The sequence below is a fragment of the Colossoma macropomum genome, unplaced genomic scaffold (genome assembly GCF_904425465.1).
Source record: "Colossoma macropomum unplaced genomic scaffold, Colossoma_macropomum, whole genome shotgun sequence".
Lineage (NCBI taxonomy): Eukaryota > Metazoa > Chordata > Actinopteri > Characiformes > Serrasalmidae > Colossoma > Colossoma macropomum.
The window spans coordinates 2,234,701-2,255,786 of NW_023494799.1; the positions used below are offsets into that span (position 1 = coordinate 2,234,701).

The 21,086-nt window shown below is 40.6% G+C and overlaps 1 protein-coding gene across 3 annotated transcripts in view; it reads right to left on the reverse strand.

Annotated features, from left to right (window-relative positions):
* The window catches only part of LOC118818687 (probable phospholipid-transporting ATPase IF), a 116,175-nt gene that overhangs the window by 32,446 nt on the left and 62,643 nt on the right, over window positions 1-21,086 (reverse strand). For all 3 annotated transcript variants that reach the window (XM_036585999.1, XM_036586001.1, XM_036586000.1), the window contains exons 19-26: window positions 20,473-20,676; window positions 18,930-19,083; window positions 12,096-12,198; window positions 10,534-10,679; window positions 10,367-10,426; window positions 8,282-8,409; window positions 5,774-5,912; window positions 2,109-2,174 (exon numbers count right to left, since the gene is read on the reverse strand). In XM_036585999.1, the coding sequence (XP_036441892.1) occupies window positions 2,109-2,174; window positions 5,774-5,912; window positions 8,282-8,409; window positions 10,367-10,426; window positions 10,534-10,679; window positions 12,096-12,198; window positions 18,930-19,083; window positions 20,473-20,676 (1,000 nt within the window). The remainder of the gene's footprint in view (window positions 1-2,108; window positions 2,175-5,773; window positions 5,913-8,281; window positions 8,410-10,366; window positions 10,427-10,533; window positions 10,680-12,095; window positions 12,199-18,929; window positions 19,084-20,472; window positions 20,677-21,086) is intronic.

The following is a 21,086-nucleotide window of genomic DNA, read 5'->3' on the forward strand; positions in this document are numbered from 1 at the left end:
GTGATGTTATTGGCGATAACACACTCCTCGAGTGTTCTGTTGCTTTTATACGGCAGTTAAATAAATAAAGTAATAAATTAATAAACTGGGCCGTGAACGCGGCGTTTAATATGTTTTAATGTTCGCAGTTCCTTCATCAAATTATAGTTCCTTAACGAGCAGCTTGTTGCTACGTCAGAGTAACGAACTCCGCTCGAGTTTGGAAGATGGAGGATGGCTCCCTTCAGTCTGAGAGGAGATGAGACCCCTGAGCAGAAAGCGTTCTGCGTTCTCCTCTTCAATAACAGTGAATCCGTCATAACTGTGCAGTGTGATTTTCGTGGGCAGTGAAGCTCCAACAGCTCAGAGCGTTCGTCGTTGGTTCCACAACACTGGATGATCTCCGAAATCGCACTGAAAGAGCCGTGAGTGCAGCGACATCCGACACGCTCAATCCAGTATGGGATGAGTTTGACTATGGTGTTGATGTTGTCTGTACAGCTGGAGGAGGTTCATACTGAGACCTTGTAAAATTACATAATAAACTTTATGCTCACTTAAACCATTTACAGTTCACTGCACTGATCTGTAATGATTTACAAGTGAAATAAATCATTTTGAAATCAGATAAATCTTTTTGAATCACCCTGTACTATGCGATGCTTCTAACTGGATAAAATCATCACTCATGTAATGCATAACCGCTGCTCTATTTTGTTGCAGTAAAATAAATATCACTGTTGTCGGAAGAAAACCTCGTATCTCCAAAATGGTAACTTTACAGGAGAAGGAACAAACATACTTTACTTATAATGTAAGTCAATGGAACTTTTCCAAGCCATTTTGCGTTATTTCTTTTGGTCCATTCATCATGAAATTTACAGACAATGTAAAGAACAACAGGCATTTTCAAATTATGTCAAAAACTGAAAAACGACAAAAATGGAAATACAAGGTTTTCTTCTGACAGCAGCGACATGTCTATGATGACAGAAAAACAAAAGTTTAAAAAAAAATCTTATTCACAGAGTATCTTGTTTCCGACTAAATATCATAACGTAATCATAACGTAATCATAAATTCCGACGTATATCATAACGAAGACATCCGAAGTCGCAAGTGGAAACTTCCAAGAAGGACTTGAAGGCAGCAATGTATAATCAATAGTCATAGCCCAGCAGCCGATTACAGAAACTTCCCCTCTTGTTGTATTATGATCTGGCAGCTCAAGATAAGATTTTCCAAATTTGTATTACAGAAACGAATCTTATTGTAATAAAGGAATCTTATCTTACAGCATCTTATCTCCAGTTAGGAAATCTTAACCTACTTGATCGAGGTCGACAATCAGCTGTCATGTCTGTTACCTAGCAACAGACCATACTAGACCTTACCAGCTGTAAACGTATAACAGACCTTACCAGCTGTAAACGTAATCAAAATAATGTTAAAAATATAAGTTACAGCTGCTGTTACTGATATAAAAAGGTCAAACAAAACTAAAGAGTGATAAACTGTGAGTTGTGAATACTGTGAGAGCGCCCCCTGCTGTTTATCAGAGCGTCGCCGCTCCCCAGTTTCAGTCTCCATTTCCCAAACGCTTTAGCCGAGCGCGCTAACGTTACTCCTTCTAATAAACAGACACACGTTCAGCTCCGTCTCCTCATTATTCACCACCATCACTGTAATATTTCATCATCAACATTAACACACGAAGGTGATCAGAGGGGCGGTGGAGATCGAGTCTGCAGCGTCTGAGATCTTTAAAACGCAGAGTTAGAAAAGAAAATCATCTCACAGTGAAAGCAGCGTTTTACAGTAGAAATAAATGGAGCTCATTATGCTGGTAGTGAACTATGCTGCTGACACAGCTGCCTAAAAACCATAGAAACGGACCTTAAACAGAAGTTAGGACCCTGTTGGGGTTCATCCTAAAGTTAGGACAGGATTTAGGAGGTTTAGTCTAGTTAGGATGTTTGTGTGATGCTGTTTTCTTATCTGGAGTTCATGATGAGATTATGAAGGTAGGAACTGATATCCTGGAATAGCTAATTCATCATGGAAACTAAACAGATCAGATTGCAGGAGAAGTTTCTATATGGTTCTTTGACTAAAAACTGTCCACTTACCTTTAGGGTTACTGTAATGACCATCACGGTGAATACTAAAGTGCCAAAAGTCCAGTTTCCAAACATCTGCAAAACAGAGTCAACAATCTTATAATTAGGCTTAAAAACATGCTGGGGGACCAAATATCTTAAGGCCTTAACTCAGTTTCAGCTAAAACACTAAAACATCACTGCTACAGAAGTAGGAGTCATTGCTTGGCTTGGGGAGAAAATCCAGAGCACGTTGGAAGTGTTTTATATTCTGTCATGCAAAGCTGAGTGGGGGAACACTTCCAACATCGTGTTGTAACGCGCGCCCGTAATTGAAGATGGCACTACATCAAAAGAACACTGATGAGTGGCTCTCGTACAGGATGGAAAACCATGCGGCAGTGACAGCTGCTCATTGTAAAGGGAGGACATGCATCGACTGTAATCCAATCAACTCTTACCAGCTGCCTGTTAGCTCGCAAAATCTGAAAACATGCAGAGCGTGAAGAGAAAAGAGAGGAAAAATAAGAGAGATGAGAAAGAAAGTGAAAGAAATGGAGAAATAACAAGCCAACATCCACAGACGATACGTCGCCTCCTGCGGCTTAAGTGCAAATGATCTAACCATGCGCCCACAAATGCGTTCTTTCGTGGCTACTGTCGTGAAGTTGGACAAGCTTTACAGAACTCTGGTAAAAATCCTACTCAGCCTAATGAGAAACTGTAGAACAGACTCAGTTTATACCACAATACCTACATTTAGAGTCGGTTATTCATTCAGCCTAATGAGAAACTGTAGAACAGACTCAGTTTATACCACAATACCTACATTTAGAGTCAGTTATTCATTCAGCCTAATGAGAAACTGTAGAACAGACTCAGTTTATATCACAATACCTACATTTAGAGTCAGTTATTCATTCAGCCTAATGAGAAACTGTAGAACAGACTCAGTTTATATCACAATACCTACATTTAGAGTCGGTTATTCATTCAGCCTAATGAGAAACTGTAGAACAGACTCAGTTTATATCACAATACCTACATTTAGAGTCAGTTATTCATTCAGCCTAATGAGAAACTGTAAAACAGACTCAGTTTATATCACAATACCTACATTTAGAGCATTAATTACAAACTATACAGTGGGGTCGAAAAGTCAGGGCCACTGGTAAAAATGCTTCTATTTTTCAAGGTTGTTTATGACTAATTCTATTATCAGCATAACAATCTGAGTGAAAAGTGGAATCTTTAAATATTTGCATGAGTTTCAGAATTTCATATTGTTTGTCTCGACAAGACTCAAAAAATAAACAAATATTCTGACCTTTTTTATAACGGCCTTAACATGGTCAGTGTCACAAGTTTGCTTTAATTTGAATAGCTGCATAGAAACAGTGCAGAACCTTTAATATCTCTACTTCATTTTAATCATAACTTTTCTTTGTCTTAATCTCTGCAAAATTCTAAAATTTTCTGTTGTTTATTTCCAGGTTTAAATGAAAAAAATCCCAGATTCTCAATGTGGTCTCAGATTTTGGACCCCGCTGTATCTCTCCCATGTATGTGAAAGGCCACACTGCTGGGACAGACTGGGGCTGTGACTGAAATGGATCCCTACTTGCGTTTTAAGGGATTAGTATGTATGTTGGCCTTTTCTCTCTGAGTGTCCGAACCATAAAACGTAATTCCAGAGCTTTGAGGTCACTACAATCCAGAGAAGGGGTCGCACGCTGACTGATTCAGGTCCTGACTAGAATGTGAGACTTACGACTTTTTGTGTTGTGCAGTTGAGCCACGATCGAGCATGGTGGTAAATTCTATGTCGTTATTGCCAAATTATCTGTTTGATTAGCCACTGCATCACAGCTAAGGTTATGGTTAAGGTTATATAATGCATACAGTAGGGGTGGGCGATATGACAAAAATATTGTATCATGATACTTCAAGATATTCACACGACACACGATACTGATAATCACAATTAGTTTTTCTAAGATTTAATAAGTTGGAACAGAAAACAAAACCTGTAGTGCCACAAATAAGAATATCATAATAAAAGTAAACCTACAACTCCAATCATTTTTATTCATTACTGTACAAACTGTGCTGCATGAAAATCCAATTAAACAGGCCTAATTCAGCTCTAACCTTGATCAAATCCATGCCCAATCCCACCCCCCCCCACCTCCTTGTTTCTGCGCTCATTGTCCATTTTATCAGCTCCACTTACTATATAGGTGCACTTTGTAGTTCTACAGTTACAGACTGTAGTCCATCTGTTTCTCTGATACTTTGTTAGCCCCCTTTTACCCTGTTCTTCAGTGGTCAGGACCCCCATGGACCCTCACAGAGCAGGTACGATTTGGGTGGTGGATCATTCTCAGCACTGCAGTAACACTGATGTGGTGGTGGTGTGTTAGTGTGTGTTGCACTGGTCTGAGTGGATCAGACACAGCAGTGCTGCTGGAGTTTTTAAACACCTCAGTGTCACTGCTGGACTGAGAATAGTCCACCAACCAAAAATATCCAGCCAACAGTGTCCTGTGGGCAGCGTCCTGTGGGCAGCGTCCTGTGACCACTGATGAAGGACTAGAGGATGACCAACACAGACTGTGCAGCAGCAGATGAGCTATCGTCTCTGACTTTACATCTACAAGGTGGACTGACAAGGTAGGAGTGTCTAATAGAGTGGACAGTGAGTGGACACAGTGTTTAAAAACTCCAGCAGCACTGCTGTGTCTGATCCACTCGTACCAGCACAACACACACTAACACACCACCACCACGTCAGTGTTACTGCAGTGCTGAGAATGATCCACCACCCAAATAGTACCTGCTCTGTGAGGGTCCATGGGGGTCCTGCCCACTGAAGAACAGGGTAAAAGGGGGCTAACAAAGTATCAGAGAAACAGATGGACTACAGTCTGTAACTGTAGAACTACAAAGTGCACCTATATAGTAAGTGGAGCTGATCAAATGGACAATGAGCGCAAAAACAAGAAAGTGACCATAATGTTATGCCTGATCGGTGTATGTACATATACACCTGACTTATTATGGCCTGACTGCGAAGTTGTGAAGCTTTCTCTGATCCGTTAATAGATAATTAGTTCCAGAAAAAAAACAGCCTTAATTATGCTCACTTTGCAAAGAAACATGCAGTCATTCTTTGCTAAAGATATTCACAATATGCTCAGAAAAGCATATTGTAACAATTTACCACCATAAAGATTAAATATCGTCACACTGCCTACCCCCAACATATAGGGCAAATTATTACATTGGAATCTATAGGACCTAAGGTCACTGTGCCCAAAGCCTACTGTGGGCTAGAGGGGTATAAAGCCCCCCCAGCATTGGGCCGTGGAGCAGTGGAACTGTGTTCTCTGGACTGATGGAGCTCCATCCAATACCTTTGGGATGAGTTGGAGTGATTCAGAACTGACCATCCAACATCAGTACCTGACCTCACTAATGCTCAATCAAATCTTTACAGCAATGTTCCAGCATCTAGTGTAAAGCCTTCCCAGAACAGTAGAGGGTGTTACAGCGGCACAAACTCACTATTAATACCTTCATTTTAGAAGAAACACTGGAGTCTATGAACTTTTAGACAGATGGAAGAAATGGTTATTATATGTAGGTATTTAAGATTTTAAAATGCAAATGTATGCGTGTGTGTAAACACAGACCTGTCCGTTTCCCATCAGCGAGGTGTCCTCTCCCATCAGCATGTAGGAGCCGAAGAAGAATATGAAGGCGTGGCAGAAGCCCAGGATCGTCCAATACAAAAAGGTTTTGAAGGAGAGCATTGAGTTCTTACTGATATCTCTGTTAATGTGGGTGGAAAAAACAGGGGGTCAGAACAGGAACACTCTCAAAACAAAGGTACTAAACTGTCTCTGGGTCAGTTCCCCTCTTGTCACTGGGGTGGAACCCTCAAGGGTCCATCTCAGTACCTTTAGTCAGGGAACATAACTGAACCATAATCCACTGAAATGATATGTTCTAAGCTGTACTGACTCCACACACCCCGTCTCGTCTCCAGGCTTTTATTTTATTGTTCTGTTTTAAAACATTCGGTTATGAAAAGGTACAAATACGAACTTTTCACCTGGAAACACTTATTTAAGGTTCACAATCAGACCTTAAAACCACTGTTGTACCTTTGAGGGCACATTTATGTTGTTTGTAGCTTGATGAATGAAAAATGTACCTGAACCTTTATTTATGACACTTTAGAGCGTCAACTTTTGTCTGCAGCTTCTGTTTTATTGTTTACAAGTTAAAATATTATTACTGTAGTAAAAAACCTTTAATTTAGAATTTGATGTATTATCTAAACACTAAAAGTTTCAAAACATTCACTTTTCGGTCTTTACAGGCCATATAAGGAAACCAACCTGCAAAAACCTGTTTTGAATTCTTTGTTTCTGTGATGTCACAAAAAGCAACACATTGACATACATTCACCCATTCAGCCTACAGTAGTTCGGCTCCACCCACTCACACTGAAGTTATAAGGAGTGTTTCAGTCTGGACTGCTTTTTGAATGAAGCACAATACAGGGCAGCCAATCAGAACAGAGCTCAATTACATATATCAGTCTTAAAGGCACAGACTGTTTCATTCTAACAGATAAAGACAGGTAGGAAAATGATCTGTTTTTGGCACATAGTGTTTGGTGACTTTCTTCACCAGGGCCAGATTCAGTGAAGTGTCTTAAGAAAGAAAATCTTCTTAAATGTGTGTTTTTTATTCTTAAGAAAAAAGTTACAAGAAACGTATTCATCAAATAACTTCTTAAGAAGTCCCTTATTTTCTTTTCTTAACTATTTCCCTAAGAATAATTCTAAAACCAAGTGTTATTCTTGAAAATATTATGTTCTCAAATGTTTTCTTAACCTTACGACAGACTCACACTCGTCTCAGGCTGTGAGAGCTGACAAGGTGAGCTGACAAGGTGAGCATCTAAATTTATCAGTGGTGCTGCATCTTCTGCTCCTCATCTTCGTCCGTCACCCCACAATTATCATATTTGACAATGAGTATTTTTTTCCTGTTGGCTGTTTCTTCCTCCATCACCTCCGGATCTAGTTTGATCATTTTTTTAACGCCATGTTTGATGTTTTTCCCCCATTTTGCTCCTCTGAGTGGATTAAACTAAATAACGGAAATAACAGTTAATACAAATTCAAAATGTGTCTTCACGTTGTTTATGGTACGTGGTAAAATGCAACGTAGCCGACGTAAGAAAACACTGAAGATTTTGTTAAGAAAATCTAAAGAAAATCAAAATTTACTCAAGAGAATTTTTGAGAACTTCAAGTTTTTTTTCCAAGAATTGCATTCAGTTCTTATGAACTTGCGAAGGTTCTTAGAAACGTTTTTGTGAATCAGGCGCCGGATTCACGAAAGCTTTCGTAAGAAAAAACTTGCAAAGTTTCTTAAAACAAACACAAGATTTTCTTAAATAAATCTTCATTGTTTTCTTATGTAGGCTAACGCTGCATTTTACCACGTACCATAAACGACACAAGATACATTTTGAATTTGTAGTATTTGTTATTTTCATTATTAACATATTCAGAGGAGCCAACTGGAGCAAAAACATCAAAGCAAGCATTTAAAAAAATTCAGCAAACAAGAACAAGAGGTGACGGTGCAAAAATCCTCATTGGAAAATATGATAATTGTGGGGTGACGGACGAGGATGAGGAGGCAACGTCAGTGAAAAATTCAGATGCTCACCTCATCAACTCTCACAGCCCGAGACGAGTGCCAGGCTGTCGCAAGAAAACAAAAAGAGAATTCTGAAGAAGTTAATCGAAGAATAACAATTTCTTGGACCTTTTTCTTAAGAATTATGTTAAGAAAAAACACACATTGAAGAAGATTTTCTTTCTTAAGACATTTTCGTGAATCCGGTCCCTGGAAGATTACAGAATTAGCTAAACTGTTGTTAGCTTGAGCTGCAAGTGTTACCCAAGACTTGTTCTGCTGGTACTAATCTAAAGGAGGCATCACAAACTTTGGAGATGATAGTGACGACATTTAAATAGCAATGCTGATGAAAACACCATATTTCCTCTTTTTAAATGCAACCCAATGTACCAAACTTTGTTAACTGATGAAAAGAATCTATAATCCACTATTAAAGCTTCAACTAGTGCTGACTTTGAGTAAAGTGAATGATTTACCTGTAAAGTGCTGGTTTGCTCTGCAGCACATGCGGATGGACCAGCTGCTCGAAGAGACTGTACACCAGGATGGGGAGGGAGGTGAAGCAGATGTTGTACAGCGTCAGATACACGCTGTCATAGAGGGTCTGTAAAACAGGAGAGTGTGTGAGATCTGACACTGCAGTGAAACAACACACTGCTGCCTCAGACATCACCAGCCCATAAAAGCTGGGATAATTATCAGCGAAACTGCTCTAAACTAGTTAGAACATTTTCTGTGAATACCTGCATTTTTTAAACTAATGATAATCAGATCTCCCAACAAGAAAATAGCTCTATAAATACAAATGAAAGCGTAAAGTTTAGGATTTGTTTACTGCAGCGACCATAAGTGTTGATCTGTACCTGATAGAGCTGATTCAGTGATTTATCTTTGTTGATTTAATGATTTATCCTGGTGTCGTAGGCTAATTTAGTGATTTATCTTTGCGTTTTAGGTTGATAGTGATTTATTTTCATGCTTTAGACTGATTTAATGATTAATCTTTGTGTTTGAGGTTGATATAGTGATTTATCTTTGTAGTTGAGGTTAATATAGTGATTTATCTTTGTGTTTGAGGCTGATATAGTGATTTATCTTTGTGTTTGAGGCTGATATAGTGATTTATCTTTGTGTTTGAGGCTGATATAGTGATTTATCTTTGTGTTTGAGGTAGTTTCAGTGTTTTATTTTCATGTTTTATATTGATATAGTGATTTATCTTTGTGTTTGAGGCTGATATAGTGATTTATCTTTGTGTTTGAGGCTGATATAGTGATTTATCTTTGTGTTTGAGGTAGTTTCAGTGTTTTATTTTCATGTTTTATATTGATATAGTGATTTATCTTTGTGTTTGAGGCTGATATAGTGATTTATCTTTGTGTTTGAGGCTGATATAGTGATTTATCTTTGTGTTTGAGGCTGATATAGTGATTTATCTTTGCATTTTAGGTTGATTTAGTGATCTATCTTTGTGTTTGAGGTTGATATAGTGATTTATCTTTGCATTTTAGGTTGATTTAGTGTTCTATCTTTGTGTTTGAAGTAGTTTCAGTGTTTTATTTTCACGTTTTATACTGATATAGTGATTTATCTTTGTGTTTGAGGTTCATATAGTGATTTATCTTTTTGTTTTAGGTTGATACATGGCTTTATCTTTGTAGTTGAGGTTGTTTCAGTGATTTATTTTCATGTTTTATATTGATATAGTGATTTATCTTTGCGTTTTAGGTTGATTTAGTGATCTATCTTTGTGTTTGAGGTTGTTTTAGTGATTTATCTTTGTGTTTGACATTGGTTCTTTGTTTACCATCTAGGTTTATCATCTTCTAGTTTGAAATATTCCCAAATACAACGCTGCTTGAAATACTACTAAAAAACTACATTTGCCTTATTCAAATAGCAAATGAATACTAAGTTTGGACGCCCATGTATTGGAAAAACCACACCAATCAGTAGTCAACTGTCAACCCAGATTTAAAGGGACCATATCATGTAAAACAGAACTTTGCTCATAGTTTGATTTTCGTTAAAGTAACAAAATAAAACACTTTTTTGAATTCACTTTTTTGCGATGTCACAGAAAACAACTTATTTACATATATCCGCCTACTCAGCCTACAGCACTTTAGCCCCGCCCATTCACTCTAAAGTTCTAAGGAGTGTTTTGGCTGGACTGCTTTTTGAATGAGGCGCAATACAGCACAGCCAATAAGAACAGAGCTAATTTACACATCTCAATCTTTATGCCACAGTAAAGGATTAAGGGACGTTGGAAAACGGTAAAATTAAATAATTAAATAAATTAATTTAAAAAAACCCTACAAACATCATAAGGGGACCTCAGGGTTGAAAAAAAATAAATGCAAGAAAAATATAAGATATGGACACTGTAAAATTCCCCAATTGGAAAAGCCAAATTACAAGCCAACTGCAGGCAACCGGAGGGGCATCAGACAGAGGACAACAGAAAGAAAGCATGTTTAGAACACCATTCACTGAAAGACCACACAGTCAAACACCATGAGAGACTCCAACAAGCACAGAAATAAATCCACACTTACTTGCTGTGAAAACAGACAGAAGAACTGGTATAAAAACTGGGGTGTGATAAAGCACACATTCTACAAGAAAATAAATAAAACAGGATTCTTTATGAGCAACATGCCTCCATGACAGTCAATTCAAACTTAAAATAAATAAGATCGCTCGTCGCTTTTCGTTAACGTACCTTGTAGAAAAAGTACTGGACGAGTGTTGCTATTCGGATGTAGTAGAAGTGGCCGTGGACGAGCAGTAATTTGGCAAGGAACTTGAACCTTGCGATTGCATAGTCACTGTTTCGCACAGCTTGTCTTCCTTCTTTTCCCATGATACCTGCACACAATTGAATTCTGTTAGCTCGATCGGCAGGAAAAGCAACCGGTCACAGTTCCATTAACATTTTAATTGTGCAGGATTTCTCCTGGGTTTAACAGCACTGCAACCTAATCAGAGCTTATTTCTTTCTGCACTCGATTAAGATTCTTCAGGAAACAATTCAATGCATCATGAGATCTCAATTTAATCACAAACTAGTTCAATTATTTTGGTACAATTCAGAAAAATATGTGGACACTAGAGCAGAGGTCTTCAAATCCGGACTTTGAATCCAGTATCCGGTCCTGGATTTTCTAATCACTGGTAGAGAATGAGCGGCCAATCAGTCACATCAACTGTTCAGTTAACAGGTGATAACAGAAACCTGAAGACTTTCGCTCAGAATTTGTGTAATAATTGTCATTTTTCCCCCAATACAGTGGTTACAATACAAAACAGACAGTGAATTAAATAGTTAGATTTTATACTATAAAAATATTCACATCAGATACACTGACAAATCGTTTTTTTTAATGATGAATTGACGCAAAAAAAACAAAAGTAAGGAAAAAAAAACTATGTGCATTGTGTTAATTATACTTGTGTATATATATAAAATTCATTTTAGTTTCTTCTTGCCTCCAAAAGTCTGAAAATGTCAGTTGGTGCAACCGTCCAACCATATATGCTGATTAAGTAAACAATCAAAAGTAATTTATAAAATTCTAAATAAAATAGTTGATGATTTTATGTTTAAAAACTTTAAAATAAAAACCATGTTGCAAAATAAGGCAACTTTAAAAGTGCTCAATCAAAAACTTTTATTTTGACACGCTTTTATGAAAGAGGGGCCAGTGTACTGTATCATAAAGAAGACCCCAAGTGACCTTCATGGTGCAATGCCAAGGTTACAAATGTAGTAAAAGTGTGTTTGAGTCGTGGTTAGAACGGTTCACTTTACCATGTCAGGTGTTCTGACCTCAGGAGAACCATAAAAATGAGGAATTATCACAATAATGTTTAATAGTTTGAAAAAATGTAATTATAAACTCAAGTTGAAAGACAAAGGTTTCTACGGGTGTCTAAATAGATAATTAGTCTGAAAAGTCAGGCGGTGCAACCAGTCAGTCAGATGGAGCAACCAGACCAGCACAGTTTAATAACTGAATCAGGCAGTTAAAGCTTTGTTAACACTCAACATATTAAAGACAGAAAATAAATAAAGATACAAAGGCAAATATATATGCAGATATAAAAGTGCATATCATGTTCTATTTAATAAGATATAATAACATACTTCTTTCTTTTGTATCGTATTGTGGTGCACAATTTACAATGCATACCGTATCATGAATTTTGTGTATTTTTATCCTCCCCCTACTGACTCAGAGCTACGTTTATTAGCTTTATTTCATATCTTATAAGGCCACTTACCTATACCCACATGGGCCTCCTGGATCATACTGACATCATTGGCTCCGTCCCCGATGGCTAATGTAATGGGTTTTTCTGGAGAAGTCTTCAGCAAACGCACCACCTGCCAAACAAACGCTGCCATCAGTGCTAGCCTGGAGGAAATCAGCAGAGCGGCGTGCCGCAATTAAGCCCAGACTGAGGACATTAGTGACTGACCTGTGGCACCAGCTCCACAGTGGAGGCTTACAGATGTCTGGCTTAAAGGAACAGTAAAAAACTAATTTATGCAGTTTACCCTCGGACCCCAAACGTAGCTGATGAGCCAAGACATGTTTGGTGCCTCTTTAGTTTCAGCACACGAGCTACAAGGCTAATGTAATGAAAGATTAAACCCCAACAGTTAACATAATGACTCACATCACACTCGCCTCAACCCGTATGGAGGTGTTCAGTATCTCTAAGCAACTTGATTGTGTGGTTTCTGACTCTGTAAGACTCACTGGTATCTATAAACCTGGACTAAAGCACGTTAGCCTAGCTAAAACAGTAGCAGCAGCCACATTCTGTCACATATTTGAGTTTATTAAAGATTATTAGGGCTGGGACAATAAGCAGTTATGAAAAGACACAAGCATCAAGCTTTGAAAATTTACCTTAACAATAATACAATCTTTCACTTTAAAGCTCATAGTTGCGCCTGTAATTTGTTTTATTATTATATTTTATTTATAATTTGATTATTTCACTTCCGGCGCCGCGCGAGTGGCAGCCTGTTACAGCAGCTCTTGCTCACCGTGAGCTTTTTTTCTCTTATTTTTCCTTTCTTTTATAGTACTTTCTAAACCTGAGTACTTTTCACACTGTCTGTGCACCATGGTCATTAAACTTGTGAAGTTTGCGCTTCTTTTTATTTTGTTTTTCTCGCACATTTCACACGTGAGAGCGGATCCAGCGTGCTCCCGGCAGGATCTCTTTGTTTACACCAGGGATCAGCTGATAGCGCTGAGGGGCACAGCAGCGCTCCCGGGGGAGCGACCCCAGATCCCCCGCGAGCTGAGGAGGAAGCGGCGGGGGACTCGCGCGGGGGCTCAGCGCCGTGCGAGGAGAAGACGCTACAAACCAGTCCTTCCCTCTGTCATCATGGGGAACGTGAGATCTCTTCCAAATAAGATGGATGAGTTAGCGGCGCTGACCCGGGAAAATTCCGTGAGTGTAGCGTCATGCTGTTTACGGAGACCTGGCTAACTATGCTAACTCCGGATACACTCGTCTCTCTGGATGGCTTTCACCTCATACGGGCGGACAGGACAGCGGAGAGCGGTAAGAGGAAAGGAGGAGGTCTGGCAGTATTTGTGAATGATAGATGGTGTAATTCTGGACACATCTCTATTAAAGAGCAAATCTGCTGTAAGGACATTGAACTGTTAGCCGTTAGCATGAGACCTTACTATCTGCCACGGGAATTCTCGCATGCTATCGCGATAGCTGCGTACGTTCCTCCGTCTGCTAACGCTGACGCTGCCTGTGACGTCCTGCACTCAGCTGTGAGCAGGATTCTGACCCAGCACCCACAGGCCCTCCTCCTGATCTCTGGGGACTTTAACCATTCTTCTCCATCCTCAACACTGTCTACCTTCACCCAGTATGTCACCTGCCACACCAGAGACAATAAAATACTGGACTTGTTTTATGCCAATACAAAGGAGGCATATAACTCCCTACCCCTCCCTCCCCTGGGAAGATCAGATCACAACCTGGTTCATCTCCTGCCTGTGTACAAACCACTTGTACACAGAGAACCAACCATCTCCCGCACAGTGAAGAAATGGACTGCAGAGTCTGAAGAGGCTTTGAAAGACTGTTTCAGCACAACACTGTGGGAGGAGATGTGTGATCCTTATGCGGAAGATATTGATGGCCTCACACACTTCATAACGGACTATGTCAACTTCTGTGTGGAGAATACCGTACCCACCAAGACCATTTGGTGTTTCTCCAACAACAAACCCTGGATTAATCCTGATATAAAGGCCCTCCTGAAGGAGAAGAAGAGGGCTTTTAACTCAGGTGACAAGGAGGAGATGAGATCTGTGCAGAGGGAGCTGAGAAGGAAGATCCGGGAGGGGAAAGCCAGCTACAGGAGAAAGATGGAGGCCCAGCTGCAGCAGAATAATGTCAGTGGAGTCTGGAATAGCCTCAAAACTATTTCTGGACACAAGAAGCCCGACTCCCGGGCTGTGGGGGACCACAAGTGGGTGAATGAACTCTCCCTGTCTGGCACTACCAGCATTTGGCCCTCCCCCCTCTCCTGCACCCACCCCCCTTCATCTCAACACACAGCCACCATCAGACGGCTCTCCTGCTGACATACATCCCAGCACTGTTCTCCCTTACTCCAGCCTCACATTCACATCATCCCAGGTGAGAAGTGAGCTCAGGAGGATGAAGATCAGGAAGGCTGCAGGTCCAGATGCCATCAGCTCAAGGCTTCTCAAGACCTGTGCGAACGAGCTGTGTGACGTGGTCGGGTACATCTTTAACCTCAGCTTGAGGTTAGGGAAAGTCCCACAGCTGTGGAAAACATCCTGCGTGGTGCCAGTGCCAAAAACCCCACACCCCAAAGACCTCAACAGCTATAGGCCGGTGGCGCTGACATCTCACCTGATGAAGACCCTGGAGAGACTGCTTCTTGTCCACCTGCGCCCCCTGGTGAGCTCTTCAACGGACCCACTGCAGTTTGCCTACCAACCTGGCATTGGAGTGGAGGATGCCATCATCCACCTCCTACACAGCTCTCTCTCTCACCTGGAGAATGCTGGGAGCACTGTGAGAATCATGTTTTTTGATTTCTCCAGTGCTTTCAATACCATCAAACCCACACTGCTGAAGGACAAGCTGGAGTGCACGGGCCTGGACCATCACCTCACCACCTGGATCCTGGACTACCTCACTAACCGACCGCAATTTGTGAGGACCCAGGGCTGTCAGTCGGACACGGTGGTCTGCAGCACGGGGGCTCCACAGGGAACTGTCCTCGCTCCCTTTCTCTTCACCCTCTACACTGCGGACTTCAAGTACAGCTCTGCCAGTTGTCACCTGCAAAAGTTCTCTGACGACTCTGCTATCGTCTGCCTCATCACAGACGGAGATGACAGGGAGTACAGAGAACTGACGCAGGACTTTGTGGAATGGTGCCAGAGGAACTGCCTGCAGATCAACGCAGGAAAAACCAAGGAGCTGGTGGTGGACTTCCGCAAGTCCAAACATTCTCCTCCGGTGCCTGTGAACATCCAGGGAATGGACATTGAGATTGTGAAGTCCTATAAGTACCTGGGTGTTCACCTCAACAACAAGCTGGACTGGACTGACAACACAGCTGCCCTCTACAGGAAAGGCCAGAGCAGGCTACATCTCCTGAGGAGACTCAGGTCCTTTGGCGTGCAGGGGGCACTTCTCAGGACCTTCTTCGACGCTGTGGTGGCATCAGCCATTTTTTATGGAGTGGTGTGCTGGGGCAGCAGTATCTCCATTGCTGACAGGAAGAGACTGAATAAGATCATCAGGAAGTCCAGCTCTGTCCTGGGATGTCCTCTTGACCCAGTGGAGGTGGTGGGGGACAGGAGAATGAGGACTAAGCTAACAAACATGCTGAAGAACCTGTCCCACCCCATGCACCGCTCTCTGACAGCACTGAGCAGCTCCTTCAGTGCCCGGCTGCGGCACCCGCGGTGCGTGAAGGAGAGATACCGCAGGTCCTTCCTCCCAGCCGCTGTCAGACTCTATAACAGTCACAGCACTCAGTAGACAGTAGTTTACAATTACTTTCCATGTGCAAGAACTCTCAACATCACTGCCACAGCACTTTACTGTGTGCAATATCTCAACCCACCATGCATAGTATATTCACTGCGGATCATTGTCAACATGTTTACCACCATTATGTGCAATTATGTCAAGTGCAATATTTCTCCATTTATTTACTATTTATTTATTTGCTATTTTATTCACTGTGCAATACTCACTACAATACATACATTTCTACATTTCTAAATTTAAATTTAATACTTTGTATATTTTTCTTGTAATCTTTGTACATATACATATATATCTTTATACTTTTATTGTTTATTCTATTTAAATATTGTTTGTATATTTCCTGCTGCTCTGTCTTCTGTGCTGCTGTAACACCGCAAATTTCCCCGTTGTGGGATTAATAAAGGATTATCTTATCTTATCTTATCTTTAATCATTTTAAAGCAACACTATGTAGGATTTGGGGATCTGGAGCCCTCTCTGGTGGAAACATGTAATTGCACGCAATGTGTGGAAGAACGTTTTGTAATGTGGGTTATGCTTTGGACCCCCACAAGTGGATGAATCTGACTTTTGTGAGTGCATTGAAAGGGAATTCGTAGAGAACTCAGTCAGAACTTGGTGAAGGACGCGTCTTCTGAGGATGTGAGTGAACTATCTATGGTCATGATATCTTCATCAGTATAATGCGATTTTGCATTTGAGATCTAAACACTGAATCGGAACTTCCTCTCGAGCCTGTGTGTGACATTAATACATAAGGACGTATGACGTGGTCCGACAAACTCCCGCCAAACTGGTGCCAATACCTCTGACTTTTTAATGATTATTTCAGGCTTTACAAGACGACTCACAGCAGCGCACAGTCACCATATTTTAGTGTGTTCTTTTTCTTCTACATACTCAGTAATGCTACTTCTTTCAGTTTTAATAAAAAATATTACAAAGTGCTGCTTTAATGAACTAAAGCAGTGCCTGGGACTCCACAGCATTCAGCCACTGTGTGTCGGTGGAACTCTTTGGGCTGTTTGTTAATTTTTTTTATTTTATTTTATTTTTTAACAGAATGGGCTGTTGCCCAGCTCCTGCATCTTTGAGCGGCTAAAAGAAAAAGGATCACTTGGTAACTCTTACTAATCAATAAATCAATTTCTTCTTCAAAGGTTCCCAGTGTTTAAAAAGAGCACACTGGACTTGATGTGAAGGTTTCAGTGCGTTAAATCTATACAAATGGACAGTGTGTGAAAAGACCTCATGATATCTAAACAAACTACGACTGACAACGAAATCATTGTTCCTGATGGAGTTTTCTCTGTACGGCAACACTCCAGTGTGGCATTCACTCACACCAGCAACTCACTGAAGTGTGGAAATATAATAAAATTGACCAGTAACCAAAGTTGACCAGTAATTTGATATGTAAAGCCCTATTTGGACAGTATGGGAGGTGGGTAATGTAACTATTATTGGTATTTCTCAGTGATTTTAGTCCCATTCGAATTAGCCATGTCAGTCGTATTTACTCCTGCTTCATTAAAGATTCCGGCACCATTTACCTTCCATAAAACAAGCTATAGAAATAAACCATGTTATATGAATCCTGTGCAAATCGACATGTCGGTAAAAACACTATCATATCCTGTGGAAAAGGAGTTTCTTCAGTGTGGAGGCTCAAAGAAGTGTTCACTTGTGTTATCTGACGAAGCTTCGTGCTTGAATTTTCCTGTTCCACCTTAAATGGTGTGGCAATTATTATTATAACGCTTGATGTGCTAGAATGTAACTGCTGCACCATTTAAGGTGGAACAGGAAAATTCAAACAAGAAGATGTAACGTCACTGTCCTCTTTCACGTGTACAACTCAGAATATGTAAAAAATACAAAATTAAAATTACAGAAAAAAAGTTTGATTTTATGCTGTGAAGTTGACTGTTGGCTGTGAATTTCCAAGCTAATAGAAATGCTAACAATGCACTGCATTCACTTAAGAGGGCGAGGTAAATGGTTAAGGCAGGGGTCAGAAACCCAAATGTTAAGAAGAGCCATTCTGTCCTATTTCAACAAAAATCAAACCACCTTGGGAGCCACAACATTTTATGTCCATTTTACTGAAGTAACATTTTACTTTGCTCTACTTTAAGCTTTTGCACATCTCTGGCAGGAAACTTTTCCTCAAAAGCAAAATAGTTTCCTGTGAAATGATTTTCAACGTTCGACTTTTCATGAGGCTGAAGTCGCTTCTCATTTGCCAGCTACTTGTTTAAATTAAATGGTGCCTGAGGCGCCAGAATGTAACTGGTGGAGAAATTTAAGGGAAAATTCAAACAAGAAGCTGGTAAACGAAAAGCTGACTTCAGCTTTTTGACAGTTTGACAGTTATTTATATTACGTTCATTTTAAATCTTTCGTCTTTGCCGTTTCGTTAGCTACTAGCTAGACGAGATTATTGTCTGCGTTGCTATGGTGACCAGCAGTCTGCGCTGATCTTCAGGATTAAATGAATTAGCAGTTCTATATTAACTCCAGAGTTTTAGACCATTTATTGTTAAACTGTGTTGAACGATCAGCAGAGCTTTATTTTACTGTAAAGGAGGATTATTTTATTTTTACCTACAAATCTAATTCTGCTGTGGAGCTGCATGTTGCCGACCCCTGAGTTAGGGTCAACGAAATAACGGCTAAATTGAACGTTTTAACGTCTTTTCTGTAGTGAAGGCGGCGTGTAAGTCCAGCAGCCGCTCCCTTCTCTGTCATTCATACTGAGATTTCTTCTCGTGTAAATTGGTCAAACACTCCAGACGCTGTGTGGTGGACTGGCATTACCCTCCTCCCCACGGAAAACTAATCTGGTCTGAATAGGCCTTAATTTGGATAAGACTGTATATTACATCTTAACTGTCTGAATACATTTGGGGTATGAGATGAAAAACTGGGGGGGAAATATTTGCTTTTTGACCAAAATTTTTCTTCGAACAGACACGGGAAGTCACTGAGACACACGGGTCACAGCCGGACACACAGCAGTGAAATAACACTTGCCTTTGCTTTCTGTAAGGGTGCCATCCTGCAGCAGAGCACGGCCGAGCAGTTCTTACACACTTCCATGAAGAGCTTCTCGTGCTCCCGCAGAGCCAGAGACAAGCTTGCGCCATCCACCACCAAGCCATGCTGAATCACATGGTCCTCTATGATCCTGCACAAACACAGACATGCCTTAAATCCTCTCTACACAGCAACCAAATCCTGTTTAATCAAAACATTTCACACGATCTCACATTTCAAACGGTTTACAGTTCAGCACACAGCGCTGCATGTAACACCGACCCCCCCCTTCAGACTAACGACCAGGTAAACACACCCGTGTGGGCTCATGTGAGTCAGCAGCAGGAGGGGGACGTGAACAATACCTTCATTAATGGCATAATGCCTACATTTATACAGAGACTCGCTGTCCACACGGCCCAAATTTCACGCTCAAAGTATGATTCTGTGTAGACATCAGTGAGAATTAATCACAGTTATGCTGTCGCTCAAGCAGGTAGAAAATTTACTAAAACTAGTACAGTAAGTTCTACCGGTTTCCTATTTGGGTCTGTTCCTCTTTTTTGAATATGCTGTAGAAAAATGCACTGACAGAAACATTCACAGTTTAACGATAGTGTACTGGTAAACAAACAAGTAAAGAAACAAACAAATAAATAAACAGTTAGTTAGTTAAATGGCAGAATTGTACTCCACTAAGGGTGTTTTCACAGAAAGTTCTTTTCAAATGAACCGAACTGAGTTCTGTTAAAGTGAAACTGAAAGGGAAACAACTGCAAATGACCTCAGTTCTTTTTGAAGCCTGAACAGCCAGATCGGAATTCATATGACTTTTACGTCAATCCAACTCGACAGCCTATAAAAGTGATCTATATAGTGCTCCAATGCAGGGAACAGTGTTTAGGGACCATATGTATCCTATAAAAGTGTTCTATATAGTGCTCTAATGTAGGGAATAGTGTTTAGGGACCACTCTGTTCTAGTTCTCTAATGTAGGGAATAGTGATTAGGGACCACTCTGTTCTAGTTCTCTAATGTAGGGAACAGTGATTAGGGACCACTCTGTTCTAGTTCTCTAACGTAGGGAAGAGTGATTAGGGACCACTCTGTTCTAGTTCTCTAATATAGGGAAGAGTGATTAGGGACCACTCTGTTCTAGTTCTCTAATATAGGGAAGAGTGATTAGGGACCACTCTGTTCTAGTTCTCTAACGTAGGGAAGAGTGATTAGGGACCACTTTGTTCTAGTTCTCTAATGTAGGGAAGAGTGATTAGGGACCACTCTGTTCTAGTTCTCTAATGTAGGGAACAGTGATTAGGGACCACTCTGTTCTAGTTCTCTAATGTAGGGAATAGTGATTAGGGACCACTCTGTTCTAGTTCTCTAATGTAGGGAAGAGTGATTAGGGACCAGTCTCTGTATTAGTGTTACTTACAGTAGAGAGGGGAGACCTTTAGTAATTAAAGAGAAAGAGAGAGCTAAGAGAAAGAGAAAGAGAAAGAGAAAGAGAAAGAGAAAGTGGTGTATGCGTGGGCGTTACCTGCGTGCGAGTCTCCGGAGCTGCTCTGCACACTCGTGGTCAGATTTCTGCTGTACGAGCTCCAGGATGTTCATGGTTCGGTGAAAATGACCACAGGATAAACTCACACTGACCGCTGTTTCATGTTTATCGCCCGTCAGCACCCACACCTTAATCCCAGCCAGCCGCAGAGCCTCGATCGTCTCCTGCACCTTCTCCTGCAGCCTAAACACAAACACGAGAAATCATCCTAAGCTTTCACTTCACGAGTGAACAGAGAGCACAGCGTCACTGTTACTGACTACTAGTTTTTAACACTACTTGGGAACATTTTTTCCTTCTCCTGTAAAGTTACCATATAAGGTGTTTCCCTTACAGTGACAAAATGCATTAATTCAGCTGTAATATGAAGTTTCAGTTGTAGCCGAGTGCCTCATAACAACGGTAATTATCGAGGGTGCACTTATAAAAACTTAATCTAAAACCTACCTACATTCTTTCTTTGTATATATAGTTTGTTATTTTGTTATATGGACCTTCAGCCCACCACAAACCCTGCATGTGGCCGCACTGTAAATGGCCAAAGACAACTTCCTACATAGTGATCCAGTGATTAGATGCTATTAATAACAGTG